General features: G+C 36.5%; 1 protein-coding gene across 1 annotated transcript in view; it reads left to right on the top strand.

The window, feature by feature from the left end:
* PDLIM4 (PDZ and LIM domain 4) overlaps positions 1-18085 on the top strand; it is a 74738-nt gene that overhangs the window by 31152 nt on the left and 25501 nt on the right. Inside the window, exon 3 of the mRNA XM_034404520.3 lies at positions 3379-3463. Within this exon, the coding sequence (XP_034260411.2) occupies positions 3379-3463 (85 nt within the window). The remainder of the gene's footprint in view (positions 1-3378; positions 3464-18085) is intronic.

Below are 18085 nucleotides of genomic sequence, written 5' to 3'. Positions count from 1 at the left end.
TGCTTTCTTGTTTCATTTAGACAAGAGAAAAAAAACTCTAGGTAAAAACTTCCTAGACTAAAACCCTGACATGCTGTAAATAGTTTGTGTGTCATTACTGCCAGCAGTTCACTTAAACTTCAGTGTTTAACAGATCAGGAATTAAATATAAATAAAGATTCTCAGCTGCATTTGTTAACTATTACCTTCTAGAAACAAGAAGCTTTACATTTTCTAAACGGACATGTGTGGCCTAAAATGAAAAATAGAAATACCAAAAGTGAGTTACATTATGAAATCTTATTTATGTTGTTTTGATGAGATAGCAGTTGACTACTTTTGTTAATATATTGATGTCCACAAAGATTAATTTGTGGTAAGATAACAAGCTAAGTCATTAAATTGAAGGCCAAGGATGTAGATAGGATACTAGTAGTTTGGTACTCATGCTTTTTCCTTATTTCTGCCCCCACTCCCAAATATTAATTTCTGTCCTTCTTGACAGTTTTATCTGTGGCTCAGTAGTTAGAGCAAACTAGATTTCTTAACCACGGTTTGCAAATATGTTGAAAATCCTTGCCATGAGCGTAGTGGCTAAGTTAAACATGGAAAGAGACAATATTTTAATTATTGTATAGTTAAGCTAGACAATTTTAAAATGAATAGAACATTTTTTTCTTTCTCCAAATGAACGGCTAAAGGCTATAAAATGCTATTATTACAAGGTTGTTTTCTTAAAAAAAAAATAAACTTAAGCAAATGAAATGAATTGCAAATCATAATATGTTTTGATTTTAGAAAAGGTTGTAGAAAACGTGGTTGTGCAACAGCTCCAGGAAATGGTGGAGGAAGTGGAAACTTTGGAGCTTTTTCAGTTGAAATTCAGATCTGGTGATGGGCCTGAAATGGTATTGATTGCAACTGTAAATAACATGTGGCAGGAGCAGGATGGAAGTGGTGTATCCATCTTTGCTCTTCTTGACTTCTTGGCAGGTTTTGATAACATCAATAGTGGTATCCTTCTGGATTGGCTTTAGTGATTGGGAGTGAGTGGCACTATGTTGTGCTGGTTCTCTTCCTTCCTCCAGGGCAGTCAGTGTTGATGGTAGGGAGAAGTCCAGCCTGCTGTCACTCTTTTGCAGGGTTCTGCAGGGCTTGGTACTTGCTCAGCTCCTATTTAACATCTCCATGAAGCCACTTTGTGAAGTCATTCAGAAGCAGGTCCAATGGTATCCATTTCCACCTCTGACTGCCCATGTGATACAGTTGAAATTTGGTTTAGTGTCTGGAGATGATGAAGGTTTGGATGAGAAACAACAGGCTTCAGCTCAACCCTGGCAAGATTAAGTGGTCTTGGGTATTAGGGCGTCCTGGTCAGTGGTGGATTGTCGCCCGTTCGGACCGGTTCGTAAGAACCGGTAGTAAAACCAGCGGGAGGCTCCGCCCACTGACCCGGACATCATCATAGGTGATCTGCGCGCGCAGGCGTGATGCAAACCGGTAGTAAAGGTAAGTAGAACCCACCCCTGATCCTGGTTCTAAGGACTTTTTATCTATAATTTTGAAGGTGACTGTACTATTTCAAACAGAATTGGTGTGCAACCTGAGGGATCTCCTGGGCCTAAGGCACAGGCAGCTGCTGTAGCCAGGCCTTTGTACAGTTTCATGTTGTTTGGCACATGTGCCCATTCCTGGAGCAGGAGAGTTTGCTCACAGTCACTCATGCATCAGTCACCCCCCAAATAGATTACTGCCATGCACTTTACTGGGGCGGTCATTGAAGAACATCTAGAAGCTGTGTGGGGTACAAAATGCAGCAACATGGACAATAATGTGTACTCCTTGATCAGCACACAATACACCTCTGTTCTGTGAGTTGTTAGTGTGCTTCTGGGTTCAATTGAAGGTGCTGATAGTTACCAATAAAGCCCTCCATGGCATGAAGCCAGTTCATGTGAGGAACCATCTCGCCCTCTCCAACCTATAGGTCTGGCATATGAGGCATGCTCTGAGTCAAATCCATTAGAGAATGCAATCTAGCAGAGGCTTCTCTCATGGTGCCTTCTCTAGACCAATTCTCGAATGCAGCTCATCTGTGTGGAACCCGCACTGCATATCAGACATTAATACAATTGAGTGTGTCCAGAAATATTTCACAAGAGTCCTCCATTCCTCTTCTCGCAACAAAATACCTTATGCCACCAGACTTGAAATTCTGGGCTTAGACAATTTAGAACTATGCCGCATTCGATATGACCTAAGCATAGCTCATAAAATTATCTGCTACAATGTCCCACCTGTCAATGACTACTTCAGCTTCAACCACAACAACACACAAGCACACAATAGATACAAACTTAAAGTGAAGCGCTTCAAACTCGATTACAGAAAATATGATTTCAGCAACAGAGTGGTCAATGCCTGTAATGCACTACCTGACTCTGTGGTTTCATCCCCAAACCCCCAGAACTTTAACCTAAGACTGTCTACTGTTGACTTCACCCCATTCCTAAGAGGTCTGTAAGGGGCCTGCACAAGAGCACCAGTGTGCCTACCGTCCCTGTCCTAATGTTCCCTTTATTTGTATTCATTTTATTTATTTGTATTCATTTTCATTGTATATATATTATCTAATACGTACTTGAAAAATAAATAAATAAATAATTTTTTTAAAAAAATCTCTCCCCCACTCCCGGCCCAATAATTTGATTGCTTCTGACCCCTCTGGCCTTTTGTAAGACCTTAAAGAAGTGGTTGTGTCACCAAGCTTGGATCTGTGGCAGAGCCCATGCAATGCTTACATTGATTTGCTGATAGCTTTTTTCATTTTTACCTCAGCTGCTGGTTATGAGTATTGTTTTTGTATTATTCAGACTTTCATGGTGCTTTTAACTGTTGTTAGCTGCTCAGAGTCATGAATTGGAAACGGACACTATATAAATTGATTGATTGAATGAATAGTTGGATGAATTTTACTTATCAGTATGAAAGTAGGAGAATCCAAGACCTCAGTGCCTTCCGCCGTGCCCTTAAAACCCACTTTTTCCAGCAAGCCGGGCTGGCTTAAGAAGAAATTTTTAAAAGTTTTAAATTGGTTTGTGATTTTTAATTTTTGGGCCAAATTTATATATATTTTAATTGTTTTTTAATATTTGTATTTCATGTTCTTAATTCTGGCTGTACACCGCCCTGAGTCCTCAGGGAGAAGGGCGGTATATAAATTGGAAATAAAATAAAATAAATAAAATAAAAGAATATAATAGGAAAGGAAAAAAATAAGTAAATAGTGTTTTTGATTCATCCAGGTTTCTGGATTCTTGGAAATGTATAAAAATTATATTCAAGTTTACTAACAATCTACAGTACATTGTACATATAATTCTTAATTTTCCATTGCAGGGCTGAAGGCAAGGTTTGGTCACCTAATACTGTAGAAGATGGAAAAGCACAAGCTTATCGTGTCAGTGTAGAACCTGAATCACAGGTATGTGATCTTTACATAATTTAAATCATTTTTTAAAAATTCATAAACATAGGAAATTAATCTTCCTCAATACAAAATATACAAAATATAGTTGAACATTAAATGCATACTTAGGACATCAGAAAAATATGTTGCTTTCTGGATCTGTTGTATATTTAAGTATGCAAAATCCATTACAGTTTGTATTTTATTTATCTTCACTGCCATTCTATGGTCTATTTGAAATAAGCTATAGAGGTTCATCATCCATCTCCTTCCACTTTTGACTGCATGATTGTAACTTTGTTACTTGTATCCTTACGATTTATACTGACTGTTTCCTAATATGATTTGATTGCTTATTTGTTCCCTGTGACTATCATTAAGTGTTGTACCTTATGATTCTTGATTAATGTATCTTTTCTTTTATTACACTGAGACCATGTGCACCAAGACAAATTCCTTGTGTGCAGGACTGAAATGTAAAATTTGTTACTACCAGTTCTGTGGCCGTGGCTTGGTGGATGGGGGGGTAATGTGACTGGGTGGGCGTGGCCATTTTTTTTTTTTAACTTTTCAAAGCATTTTTTCTGCAAATGCAAAAAAATGCTTTGAAAAGGCTCTGCCGATCAGGCAACACAGCTGGGATCGTCAGAGAGACTTTTAAAGCATTTTTTTAACCACCTCTTTTGTGGAAGAGGTTGCAGGAAAAAATGCTTGACGATCAGGTAACTCAGCTGAGATCATCACAGAGACTTTCAAAGCATTTTTTAATGCTTTGAGGTTGCAAAAAAAAAAAAACCCGGAAGAGGTTGCAAAAAAAAAAATGCTTTAAAAGTCTCTCTGACGATCCCAGCTGAGCCGCGCAATCATCAGAGGCTTTTTTTTTAACTTTTAAAAGCATTTTTTCGGCAGAAGTTGTAGAAAAAATGCTTTTAAAAGTAAAAAAAAAAAAAGCCTCTGATGATTGTGCGGCTCAGCAGGCCATGGTCGAGGGGAGGGCGTGCAGGGATTTTTGCTACTGGTTCTTCGAACCACCCACTGCCATTGCTACTGGATCAGGCGATCCGGTCCAAACCGGGAGCATTTCACCCCTGCTTGTGTGTCCAATCACACTTAGCCAATAAAAAATTCTATTCTATTCTATTCATAGCAAAGACTGACTTAAAAAAAGATGTTGGTAAGCTTTATTTCTGTTGAGGGCTTGGTGGGTGAACACATAAGTAAGGAGGAGTATTAGGTAGATCCAGTACTAAAGGAATTTAAACGATGGTTTCTTTTCTAGTTTTTTAAAAAAAGTTTGTTCATTTGCTTGGAATTGGAGCCTTCTTTTAGTATCCTTTAGATATACTTCCAGAGTATTTTTAGATCCAACTGTAATGTCTAAATGTCTGTTTGGATAGTGTGGTATGTTGATGTTTATAAAAAATTAATCTTTACATTTCATGCTGTCCATATATGGGCTAGGTAAGTGATCACACTTTCACTAACCTTTCCTAGCAGCAGCCCATAGAGACTCGGCATACAGTGGCAACAGTCTATAAAATCCACTTGTTCTGGTGAAGTATATTTTCCATTCAAATTCAGTTGTATCTGACTTTGTATGAAAAATATAATGCTAGAGAATATATTTCCTACTTAGCATAATGTAAAAAAAAAAAGCCAATGCAACATAGATGCAGCAGGCAAATCAGTAAATGAGCAAGTAAAGGATATTTCTTCATTAGTATCCTACTCTTGGTGCTCTTGGAGCGAAAGCCGTTTTGCCACCAATACCCTTAGCTAGCAGGAGAGATTTTCTACCAGTTTAAATTCCATCTGTCAACTTCTTGGAATGGATTATATATACTTCTGATTTAGCTTTGTGCGATAGTTCATGATTACCCATGGACTAATTCTAAAATGAAATGTTGAAATTCTGAAACATCTGTGAAGTGGTGATATGGTTTAGACAGTTAACATCATTTTCTCAGAGATCTTGATTTCTTGAGTTGCTTAAAGCAGTAAAGCATTGAAATATAACCGAAGAAAACTTGGAATGCGTACAGTCAAACACACTCTACGTTTTAGGATCTATATAATAGTAGATGACACTGAAGAAGCTGCTCCCTGCCACCATTGCATCAGCACAATACCAGAGCAATTGTAAAGATGCTGTTGTGTGCTAGGTTTCAAAATAATAGGACAGGCTTTCTGAAAAGATTGCAAAAGTTGCTGATAAAAATAGCAAAGATTTGCAAAGTCCTAATACAGTACTTATTACAAGAGCCAGCAGTTTGATCCTGTCCGGCTCAAGATTGACTTCCATCTTTCCGATACAAGTAAAATGAGGACCCAGATTGTTGGGGCGAAATGCTGACTCTGTAATCTTCTTAGGGAGTGCTGTAAAGCACTATGAAGTGGTATATAAGTCTAAGTGCTATTGCTACCTCTGAGAATCAGACACAACTGAAAAAGAGATAAAAAAATACTTATTGCAGAAAGCTAGTTCCTTTCAGAACTTTCAGAAGCTTTATCAAAATTGGGGCAGAGGTGGGTTTTACTTACCTTTGCTACCAGTTCGCTCACGCAGAGCATATTTGATGACATCTGGGCAGGTGGGCAGAGCCTCCCACCACTGCTGCTACCGATTTGCTGGTCCGGGGCGAACCGGTAGCAACCTACCACTGAATTGGGGCCACCATTTCTTATAATGAGAGCAAGATAATGAAAGGCTATTTTTTTGCCTGGGACTTGCCCATCATTTGCCATGTATTCCATGCAAGTCAACTCCAGTTAACAAGCATATAATTTAATGCTATTCTGAATTATTTTATCATAAAATAGTTCTCAAGGTTACTATTTCCTTGAGTATCCTGTTTGTTGAAAAAGCAAGGTAAAGATATTATTACATAAAGTAGGTATATTTAGCATTATTTCAATCTTTATCTGAAATAGCATCTTCTGTAGGGCAAATGTAGCGTGCACATCCTTATTCTGTGTTTATTGGAGAAGCATGGTGATGCTGTCTATATTTTTCCCCATTTCTTGGCTATGTTGGCTAATTAATTAGCTGCAGCAATTTATTCTTTAAAAAAAAAAACTCTTTTCAAAAAATGTTGATGTTTTCCAAAATTGTCCATATGGGGGAACAGTCTATTGGAAACAAATGCATGAATTCTTATTGCCAAATATATTTCTGAGGGAGAATGCACATTAGTTTTGATTCTTGCCATTAACCAACAGTATAAAATATATTTGCTCTTTATTTTTAAAATGGAAATTAACTGTGTGACTGGATAGTGGGCCAAAATAATGCCTGCCTATATCACAAAACTTATTCCCGCCATACGTAGCAGTAGTCTCTATGATATCTGATATAGATTACAACCAATAGAAGTATTCCTCAGATTGCAAGAGCAGTTGAAAGAACCTTGATTAATCTGGAAGAAGCTAAACAGATCCAGTTGGTACTTGGATGGGAAAACAGGGACTGGAATTGGAAAATGAAAACAAAAATCCTAAAAGGAGATAGTGGCAAACCACATTTACATTTTTACAACAAAGCAGGAAACAGGTTCAACTCAAAGGAGACTTTATTTCACAAATCCTGGTCATCAACTAGGATAGATTTATCCTAGCTTTCTTTACATGTCAGGCAAATTAAAAGTTTAGGAGATACTGAAGAGTAACTTTCACAATTCATTATTTTACTATTGGCAAATTAGATGAAGTAGTTGAAAAGTTGCTATTATTTACTGCTTGCAGTAATTAACTTGCAGGTAGTTATAGGCTGTTGAAGTATGTATTTCTTTGCTCTTGAGCAGGCATTAAATCAAAGTCACTATGTACCTAAAATATTCCTGTGGAGTCTTTAAAATTTTCCCAGTAGAGACAACATTTCTTATCACCTATTATTGGTTTTGAATGCAGTATAAACAAACACAGAATATATCTATTATGTAAATTGTTGTCTCACGAGATATGATAGTCTACAAAAGGATTGTGAAGCATGTTGTGACTAATATAATTTAATATCTATATACCACTAAAACTTTCTTGTCTGTTTATCTGTTTGTAATCTTCAAATAGCCAAAATAGGACATTGTGGGACAACAAATTTGAATTGAGATACACCAAAAACTTTAACTTAAAAATGCATACATAATTTAGAGCCTGTTACATTCATGGAAATTTTAAGAATCTTCAGACCAGTTGCATTTGCAAGGTATTGGGCATTACAGCACCACCACAATCATGTGTTCATGATATATGATGTTCCCTAACAGCTTCCACAAGCAAAATCAATAGGGAAGCCAGCAGGAAATTGCATTCCCATTGTTTTTGTGCTCACCCATGGCCATTCTGTTTATTTCTTTAAGTAAGCAAATATTGACAAAAGAAGGCCCAATGGATCATAGGTTGTTTAGTGCTTTTTTCAAGTTTAGGAAAGTTAGATTGTTTAGAAAGGGATCACAACTACACTTGATGGATTAGAATAGCTCTCAGGTGCTACTGACTCACCCCCTGGTGTCTAGAAATTATAGATTCCCAGGTTGGGATGAGCCACCAAGATGCCTAGTGTTGTGGAGAAGTGATTCTGAGAGAGCCCTATCAAGGAACTGCCAAGAAGAAAACAACACCTCTACTAACATGGATAGGGCAAGGCACTATATATAAACAGAGAGCAAACCCAACTGCCTTCTAGCACTGAAGATATTATATGATCAAGTAACAAAATGTCTGCAGGAAAACAACCAAAATCAGAGTGCACCAAGGACTCTATAGTTCAGCCCTGAGCTACACATATTCTCTTCTGTTGATTCTAATATTTATCTTGCAGTTACAATAATAATAATAATAATATGTGTATATAAGTGTTCTAAACATTTTAAAGTGGTAAATATTGGCAATTATTATTAGTTTGAAAATATGTAAAGTCTTATGAGAGAGAAGAATGAAACGCTCATCACTCCCCTAGAGTATATAATAATCTTCGGGCCACTGAAGAAAAGAGAGCGTTAATATAAATTATCCTAGGTTTTTTCTCTTATTGACTTTTAGTCAAAACACAACCATATGGTGCTTATAAAAGAACGGATATTTGCTTTCTTTTTACATTCTTTTTACTCAGGATTTGTGATTTCTTTTCATTTATCTTGGCCCAAATCTCACTAACTCACTCACTCCATTTCATTTCATTTCATTATATCATAAAATCTAGACCATCAAATTTAACCCTCTGCTCAGAAGTTGGGAAGTTGGAGCATCCCAATTAGCCTCATTTAACAATTCCAGAGAAATCTATCATTTGTCTGAGTAAATTGACTTCCCTGCTGAACTGCTTGAAATAGCTGCCCTGTACTCATTTATTCACGTTGCCATTACGCTGATGAAATCCCATATTATTTATTCTGACCACTAAGCAATGGCAACAAAGTATACCTACAACATTACACCTGTGAAAAACAGTTTGGTGCCATGGTTAAGGTATCAGGCTAATCACCAGGAGCTCTAGCCATGAGTTCTAGCCCTGCCTTAGGCACAAAGACCACTGGGTGGCCTTGGACCAGTCATTCTCTTTCAGCACAAGAAGAAGGCAATGTTAAACCACTTCTGAAATCTTGACAAGAGAACTTCATGGACTAGTCCAAGCAATCAGCAGTAATCAAGACTGATTCGAAGGCATCTTAAAAAGGGGAGTTTATCATATCTCGGTTGCAAAAATCCAAGCAGCCAGAAGAGGGTAAGAAATACTGGAAATTCTAACTCTTTGCTGCCCACTAATGGTCATTTTGATATAGCCACTATTTTATTTTGTTAGCCTGATAGTTTAACTGGTAGATAAAGAATGCATCCTTTCTGCAGCTTTGATTTGGTCTCACTCTGCCATAAGGAGAACTGATTATCAAATAAACTAATTTGAAGCCAGTGATTTAACAAAGTAACAAAGGTTTTCGCTGGCTGGACACTTCTATTCTTTAGAATATTTATCGGACAATGAGAGCATGAGGGAGAGACTGAGAAAGCTAGAAACAGGAAATAACAGACCTGGATGGTGAAGAGAAAAACTATGATAGGTTTTAGTTTGAGATAACTAAAACAATAGCTCCCTAGAAAATTAAGGAAGGGTCAGCAAGTTTTAAGAATCTGTTCTATTATGAACTGTGTGTGTGTGTTTGAAAATCACAAGAATGGCAGGGTTTTTTTTTAACTTTCCCTCTCCAAAAAAAAAAAAAAAAAAACCCTAGCACTGTATCTAAGTTTTGTTTGAAAGTATTAGGAAATATAAACCTAAACTGTTTTAATTTTTAAAAAAACTGCACTAAACTAATTGAATCTCAGTTGTTAAGCTTAATTTTTTCATGAAGAAGATAAAAATTAAATAAAATTCATGGTATAAATAGTGAATCTTTTTTGGAAAACAAAGCAGCATTTGGTGCATAAAACCCACAGTTGAATTTAACGGAATGCATTAAAAACGTGAAAAGAATTATTATGCTCTTGAGAAAAGAAAAAGATGAGAAAACACCCTGGCACAATTTTAGATAGAGGAACTATAAGCTTGTCTATGGATGATTTAGTGGTGGAAAGATACAAAAACTTTGCAGCTACTGTACTGTCATTGAAATAAATCATGAATGGAATGAATTTGTACAATTTGTACAAATTATAGTTTTCCTTCCCTCCCTCCCTTCTGTTCAAATCACAATACCATTTTAGAGACAACTCATTCCAGGAGTTCAAATTGCTAGGGGGGAAATGTCATTTAAAATATTCCTAGATGTTATTGTTGTTGCTCTATCCAGTAATGATAAAACACATTAAATATGGTGCATGATGGGCTTCCAAGACACTACACTAATGTGAGTTACCTAAATTACATGGAACTATTAACTAGAACATCTGAAACTAATATCATCATTTCTTATATTATTTCTAGTAATAGTACTTCTGTTATTTTATTACTTTTGAGGAGTGTATCAATCCAATTGAAATTTGACAGAAATTGATAATTTCAGTACTCAAAGTAAGCAATTACCTCTCCCCTCCCCTTTCCCCCCCTTAGGCAAATACCTATAGATAGGTAGCTTTCATTTAGGTTTAGAAAGAGATATAGAGGTGGTTAGTTGGACCATAAGAAGGGCTGAGCATCAAAGAATTGAGGCCTTTGAACTATGGTGCTGGAGAAGACTCCTGCGAGTCCGTTGGACTGCAAAGCGATCAAACTAGTCAGTCCTAGAGGAGATCAACCCTGACTGCTCTTTAGAAGACCAGATCCTGAAGAAGAAACTCAAATACTTTGGCCACCAAATGAGAAGGACTCACTGGAGAAGAGCCTAATGCTGGGAACAATTGAGGGCAAAATAAGAAGGGGACAGCAGAGAATGAGGTGGCTGGATGGAGTCACTGAAGCAGTCGGCGTGAGTTTAAATGGTCTCCGGGGATGGTAGAGGACAGGAAGGCCTGGAGGAAAGTTGTGCATGGGGTTGTGATGGGTCGGACACAACTTCACAACTAACAACAACAACAACAGAGATGCTTAAATGGCCAACATTATATTCCCAATTTGCTAGTAAATTGTTGCCTGACATATTGCTATTCTTAGTTTCATTTATGCTTCACCTATGTGGTCAAAGCTCATGGGAAAAACAATCATGGTTCTGTTAACCATCTCACTCTCTCATTTCCACACTGTTACTTCCTGTAAATAAATCACTTTGTCATTTTTAGCATGCTAGTAAAAGTCTGCTTGTAACTAAGCAACAATATTTGGGTAAATAAATAATTCTGAAAACAATGTAATTTGTGGTTCCTCTTTGGGAATATTCATGTCCAAAGAGTAATACCATCAATTATATTTTATATGGCACTGAATCATTAGGAAAATCTTCGTATGTACGGATGCTTGTCTATTAATATCAAAAGGCTTCCAGATGAAAAAAAATCTGTTTTTATACAAGGTTGAACAGCCATCTGATTGCTATTATGAAGAGTAATAATAATAATTCTATCCGTTCACCTCTAGAGATAGCGAATTACATGTAAAATAGTATTTTAGATTGTATTAAAAATAATATAAATAAATAAAGCAGCCATGAGTAGCCAACCATTTAAACCTAAAGGTACAATGAAGCATATATCTAACAGAAAAATGAAAGATTAAGTACAGGTAGTCTCAACTTACAATAGTTCATTAATGACTGTTCAAAGTTACAACAGCACTGAAAAAAGTGAGTTATGACCATTTTTCACATTTACAACCATTGCGGTATCCCCATGGTCACATGATCAAAATTCAGACGCTTGGCAACTGACTCATATTTATGACAATTGCAGAGTCCTGGGGTCATGTGATCCCCTTTTGCAACCATCTGACAAGCAAAGTCAATGGGGAAGCCAGATTCACTTAACAACTGTGTTACTAATTTAACAACTAAAGTAATTCACTTAACAAATGTGGCAAGAAAAATGGGGCAAAACTCACTTAACAAATTTATCACTTAGCAACATAAATTTTGGGCTCAATTGTGGCCGTAAGTCGAGGACTACCTGTATAAACCGAGTGTTTACTTTTGAAACTAATCAAATACAAAATAGAAACAAAGTATTTAAATTCACATAATCTTCAATAGTTTTATGACATAATCTATTCTGGTGATAAAAAGAGAAGAATTATAGCACTTTTAAAACTTTAAAATCCTGTCTTATATTTTTTTAGTTTAGTTTAGTTTAGTTTATTATATTTATATACCGCCCTTCTCCCGAGGGACTCAGGGCCGTGAACAGCCATGGTAAAAACAATATACAACAAAAGTTAAAAGCTTATTAAAATAATACAATCATTCAGCCAAATTTAAAATATCCAACTAAAATCATTTTAAAACCCCTATCAAAACCCAATTTAAAAAACCTTTATCCTGTCAGATCAGCTTGCTGGAATAATAGGGTCTTCAGAGCACAACGGAAGGCATGGAGGTCGGGGATCCTTCGTATGTCCGGGGGCAGTTCATTCCATAGGGCTGGGGCCCCCACAGAGAAGGCTCTCTCCCTGGGGGTTGCCAGCCTACACTGTTTGGCTGACGGCACCCTGAGGAGGCCCTCTCTGTGGGAGCGTATTGGTCGGTAGGAGGCAATCGGTGGCAGAATGGGGTCCTGTAGGTAACCAGGTCCTAAGCCATGGAGTGCTTTAAAGGTGGTAACCAACACCTTGAAGCGCACCCGGAAGACCACCGGGAGCCAGTGCAGCTTGCGCAAGATGGGTGTTACATGGGAGCGACGAGTCGCCCCCATTATTACTCGCGCGGCTGCATTCTGCATTTTGAAGCTCGAAATAAGTGCTTGGCCTTATTTTTGGGGAGGTCTTATTATTGTGGGGTGCATAGAGCAAGATGGGGCTCCTCTTGCCATCTTATCTGATTTCCAGCTCTGCGTTTAAATATTTTCGGGGAGGGCTTATTTTGGGGGGGAGGTTTATTTCAGCACATGCACTCAAAAGTGCAATTGGGCTTATTATCAGGGAATGTCTTATTTTTGGGAAACAGGGTATGTAAACCAGAATGAAGTAGATGAATAATAAATATATACTGAAAATAAGCATTGGAATAACTATTGTTTATCCCTTTATCGTGACTTGGTATATCACAATCCTGAAAAGGCTAGGCAGACAACATCCAGAGCAAAACGTGTATATCAAGAAGGATTTAACAGGACTCCGCAATTGGAAGCTAAGAGGAATTAGCTTGCTTGAATTCCATGATGCTGACCTAATAGTACAGCCTTCTAAGCTGAACATGACAAATGTCTCCAAATGGTTAGTCCATTGTAGGAATTACAGGGTAAATATCTGCTTAATGCTTACAATGCTGTAAATAGCATGATATAATTAAGTATTTAAGTTCAGCCAGAATAATGATTGGGGAGACATCTCCTGCTCAACAGCATTGCAGACAGTATATTTAATTAAACTATTTCAGTTTCAATAAAACTAGGCCCTTGAGTTTTATAAACAAAATAATACTATAATAAACAAATTAAGAATAACCGAAAGGCCACCTTCAGTGATAAATGAATAGAAGTAATTACATTTGAATTTTTGCAACAGATGTTTGAAATTAAATGGTTTTGACTACATTTTGTGCTTAGGAGAAAAAACTATCAATCAGACAAGACGTTCTTACAAATCATGTAACTATGGACGTATTCATAGAACATTTAACTGTGTTTTCAGATATTCTGCTCAGAATTCTTTAAATAACAACTGGTATCTTGACTTGCACCAAAAAAAAGTCAAAACAGTTCAACTGATACAATATTGTCAGCAAGGTGGTTTCAAAGTATATATCCAAAGAGGTTTCTTTCCTCTCAAAGCATTGAGTTTATTTTCCTTTTAACTAAATTATAAAACTGAGACTCAAATTGGATGTGCTGTGGAAGAGCTGTAAATCGAGTAGTTCACATTTTAAAGTAACAACTGGGACATGGTGGTGGGGAAAACACACAAATGATTCATATAGATAGGAATTGCAGACTTGGTACATGAGTATTAACAAATGGTTGTTTCCCCTTCCATTATAATAGTTTTCAGGGTTAGAATTGCCCACCTCACAACTATGTACCTGGTTAGAGGAAGAAGACAGATACCTGAACAACTTATTGCATTTATTGTCTTCTGGGGAGGGGATAGTTCCTTTGTAAAAATTAGTTTTTTCATGACAACATAGTGACAAACACAATGAATGATGGATGGATGGATGGATGGATGAATGGATGGATGGTTTTACAATATGAGAAACTATAAAATCTCACTTCTCCCCCCCCTTTTCTTTTACATTTAGTGTAAACACCTTATTAACATAATTACATATCTATTTTTAAAATTTTAACTGGATTTCTTTTCTTTCAATATGAATTAACAATTTCAATTGTGTGAGACTCTACTGTTATTACTAGATAAGAAGCATTACATTTAGATGCAGAAAAACATGCACTTCACAATTGTTAGCTGGAATTATTCTAATAGGGCCCTAAATTTCTAATTGCTTTTTAACTATTTTTTCTTTGAAATGGAATAAATCTAACCGGGGGGGGGGGGGGGAATTAACCATCTGGAACTATAAAAAGGCAAGAAAACATGGTTTTCAGTGTAACTCCCTTGCTAGTGAATCTAATATTTTAAAAAGTAAATGCAAAAGTAATTAATTTAAATTTTAAAAGTGATTTTCTTTTAACGAAAAGAAAATCCATTCATATATTCCCTGATCCCTTAAAATACTTCTGAAAAAGTATTACATGGGTTACAGCATTCATTAAATATTATAACCACATAAGTCCTGCTAAACAGTCCTGTAAGATGGTTCCATAAAATAGTAGAATAACATTATAAAGTTATTCTCTAGTAAGAATCAGAGTATAGTGAAAATACATGGGGCATAAGCTTGCTGCTAACAGAGCACCATTGTTTGCTCTGAAGAATGACTATTCTTCTTTGTAAATGTTTCTTTTACTAGAGATGCATGAGTGAGTTGTCTGACAATTCTAAACAAAGAACAAAGTGCTGAGCAAAGGACACCGGAAAGAGCTGTTATAAGTAGTACAAAAAATAAACATTGGCTAATTATCAGGGGAAGAAAAGAATTACTACTTTATCAAAGAGAAGACATTGTCATGTACTGTTTCTATTTGATCTTGACCATAGATACAGAAATATGTTAGCATCTTCAGATGCATTTCAGAGGAAAAGGTTTCTGTATCATTATTGAGAAAACTTCATTATGTGCATCTGGACTTGAAAGCAGAACAACTGGAGCTTTGACATGGGAACAGAAAGTGAATTAATCCCTTTTTAGTGATAAAAGCCTCATGTATTAAATGATATATTTTATTGGACCAAATAGTTTGGGCCAGAGCAACATCCTTCTAAAGGATTTTAGCTGTTTAAATATGAACTTAAATAAACTCTGCAGACTGTTTTCCTGTTGTTTGAAAGTGTGCCAACTTTTCTTCTTCAGCCACCCACAACTCTACATGAAAGAAGTTACTCCATGTTAAGACATTACTTAGAGAAGCTCACATCTGAAAAAGCACACCTTAGATCCAAAAAAATGGAATACATTAAAACGTGGGTGGGTACAATTAGTTTGTTTGGAAGAGTGTTTCCATGGTAATAGGCATTCCATTTGTCTTCGCCATACATAACATGATCATCTGTTTAGAATGTTAAATTATAGAGGCAGTCTTATCAGGCAAATCCTGAAACAGGCTTCCCCAAATAGGTCAGATGAGATTAACCTTGGCAATATGAATTATGCAAAATGGAGAGCATTCTTAAAAGTTACGAAACTTTTTCGTCCACAGACCTGTATGGAAAGACATCATTTCCAGTATGCTAACAATTAATCACCAGATTTTCAAGTCTCCATCTGAGATTAAAAGATAAAATTTGCATGAAACAGGAAATAATATTGCAGTAAGTGTTAGGCTCACCCTCACCTCTCTCTCCACCTATTCTCTTGAGACAGAAGCATTCATTTCCGGCTTTAAAATAGACTACAATTTCCCATCATATCCAACTGCAGTCTCTTTACATATAAAATGCCAAGCTATTTTGAATCAATTCACACATGCAAAATCAAAATCAAGTAAAGCAGTTTTGGAGAAATGTACTGTTTTGAAACAAATTAAGATGCCAGTATGATTATTTTGATGATGGAACCACAAACAAGTCATAGATTCCCTTGTTTAGAATTGTATGTAGCTTATAGCCAGAAACAGATGCTTTCAGGGTTCCCTTGGTTTCCAAAAGGAAAGAAAGAAAGACACATTTGATATAGAGGTTTGCTGGAGCTTATTTTCATAGTGGAAAATCATGACCAAGTATTGTTGTTAGTTGCGAAGTTGTGTCCGACCCATCTTGACCCCATGGACAACATTCCTCAGGCCTTCCTGTCCTCTACCATCCCCCGGAGTCCATTTAAGCTCACGCCAACTGCTTCGGTGACTCCATCCAGCCACTTCATTCTCTGCCGTCTCCTTTTTTGCCCTCAATCGTTCCCAGCATTAGGCTCTTCTCCAGTGAGTCAAAAGTATACTTGCTGCTAAAATTTTAGGTTTCAGACGTAGAATTTTCCTGTGCAGAAGAGTTTTAAGCAAACTGATCATAGTCAGAGAAATAGAACTAACATTATGAACTAGCACTAAGTATGAAAAATTGTTTGGCATAGTTTATTATTTATTACAATTATTCAAGAAACAAAGGTTTATATTTGGTTAATAGGGAACTCTGGGAAAGCTGTGGGTCAGTTTTCAAAGTTCCTTGAAAGTGTGATGATGGAGAAATATTTAGAAATGTTCGATGAAAGTAGAGACAGCAATTTCTGTATTGTTGTTTTTAAATTATATGAATGTCCAAAATATCACTGATTTGTCATACATACTTCACACTGGACCACTTTGTATGTTTTTCACTTCCTATTTTGCCTGACTTGTAATTTCACAATTATGACAAATACATATGCTAAATTATCCTGATCATTAAAGGAGAATATTCGTCGCTCATGGTTGAAATGTGGGATCTTTGGTGCTCTCTGAGTTGCTTGTTTTCTTGTAGACGTTTCATTACCCTAACTAGGTAACATCATCAGTGCTAGTGAGAAGTGCTGTTTGCTGTCAGTTTATATTCCGATGTCTTGCCTGTCTGTGTGGGAGGGAGCGGTCTTAGAGATTCTTTAGCCCAACCAAGTTCAGAGAGCACTGAGGACCCATCATATCCTGATCATCTCAGCATATGCAGGCAATAATATGTAGTGTTGTACGTGCCTGTGCTGGAGTTGAATTCAACCTCAGATCAGCCCACTGCATTTGCATTCTGAACCAAGTGCACAGTAACAATTTACATTTTAACAACTTTGTCACAAGTTAACATAGATGAATTTGAAATGTGCTCAACTGTTTCCATGTCTGCTGCGTATTGACATTAATTATCAAAATAAATAGTTTGTTTTTTCTAATAGCAATTGTGACTTAAGTATGAAAAGAGCTGATGGTAATATATGTAAATAGACCAACTCTTAATTGTATAGCTTTGAAAAAAAAGATATAAATTAGTTTTATTAAACATCAAATGTCAGTAGAGAAATTTATCACATGGGCAGTCATTTCAAACGACAGTTTTCATGCTAAAACTACCATTTAAACTATGAACTGCTAAATCTTGCAAGCATGCGATTTTACAGAAGCACCTTTTCTTTTATGATAAGTTATCTGATGAAAAACACATATGCTTGCATGGTAGATTTCACAGGTCACTGAAAAAAATGTATGCCATAAATTTCACAGCAGTCTAAACAAGGAAATCCCAATATCCCCATTCAAGTACATCATCCTGAATTTAACTTACGTTGTTTATATACATTTATTGCAAAATGGAGACTGATTTGTATGATCTTTCATTCAAGGCGCTATATCTGCAGTTTGAAGATGATTCTACTAAAACATTTCAAGGGAATTTTAGCAATCTAGTTTCTTAGTTGTTTTGAAAATAATTCTACAATTGGACAAATATCAAAAAGAGACAACAATTCAAAACACAGGGCTCTCCCCGTGCATTGAACAGCTTCTATGACATCCTGCCAGTTTGGCCTCTGGCTGGAATCTTTAACCATA

Source organism: Pantherophis guttatus, chromosome 2 (assembly GCF_059756535.1).
Source record: "Pantherophis guttatus breed Tessera chromosome 2, ASM5975653v1, whole genome shotgun sequence".
NCBI classification, from domain to species: Eukaryota; Metazoa; Chordata; class Lepidosauria; order Squamata; family Colubridae; genus Pantherophis; species Pantherophis guttatus.
The sequence above is the reverse complement of the archived record's forward strand: the minus strand, read 5'-3'. Positions and strand labels throughout refer to the sequence as shown.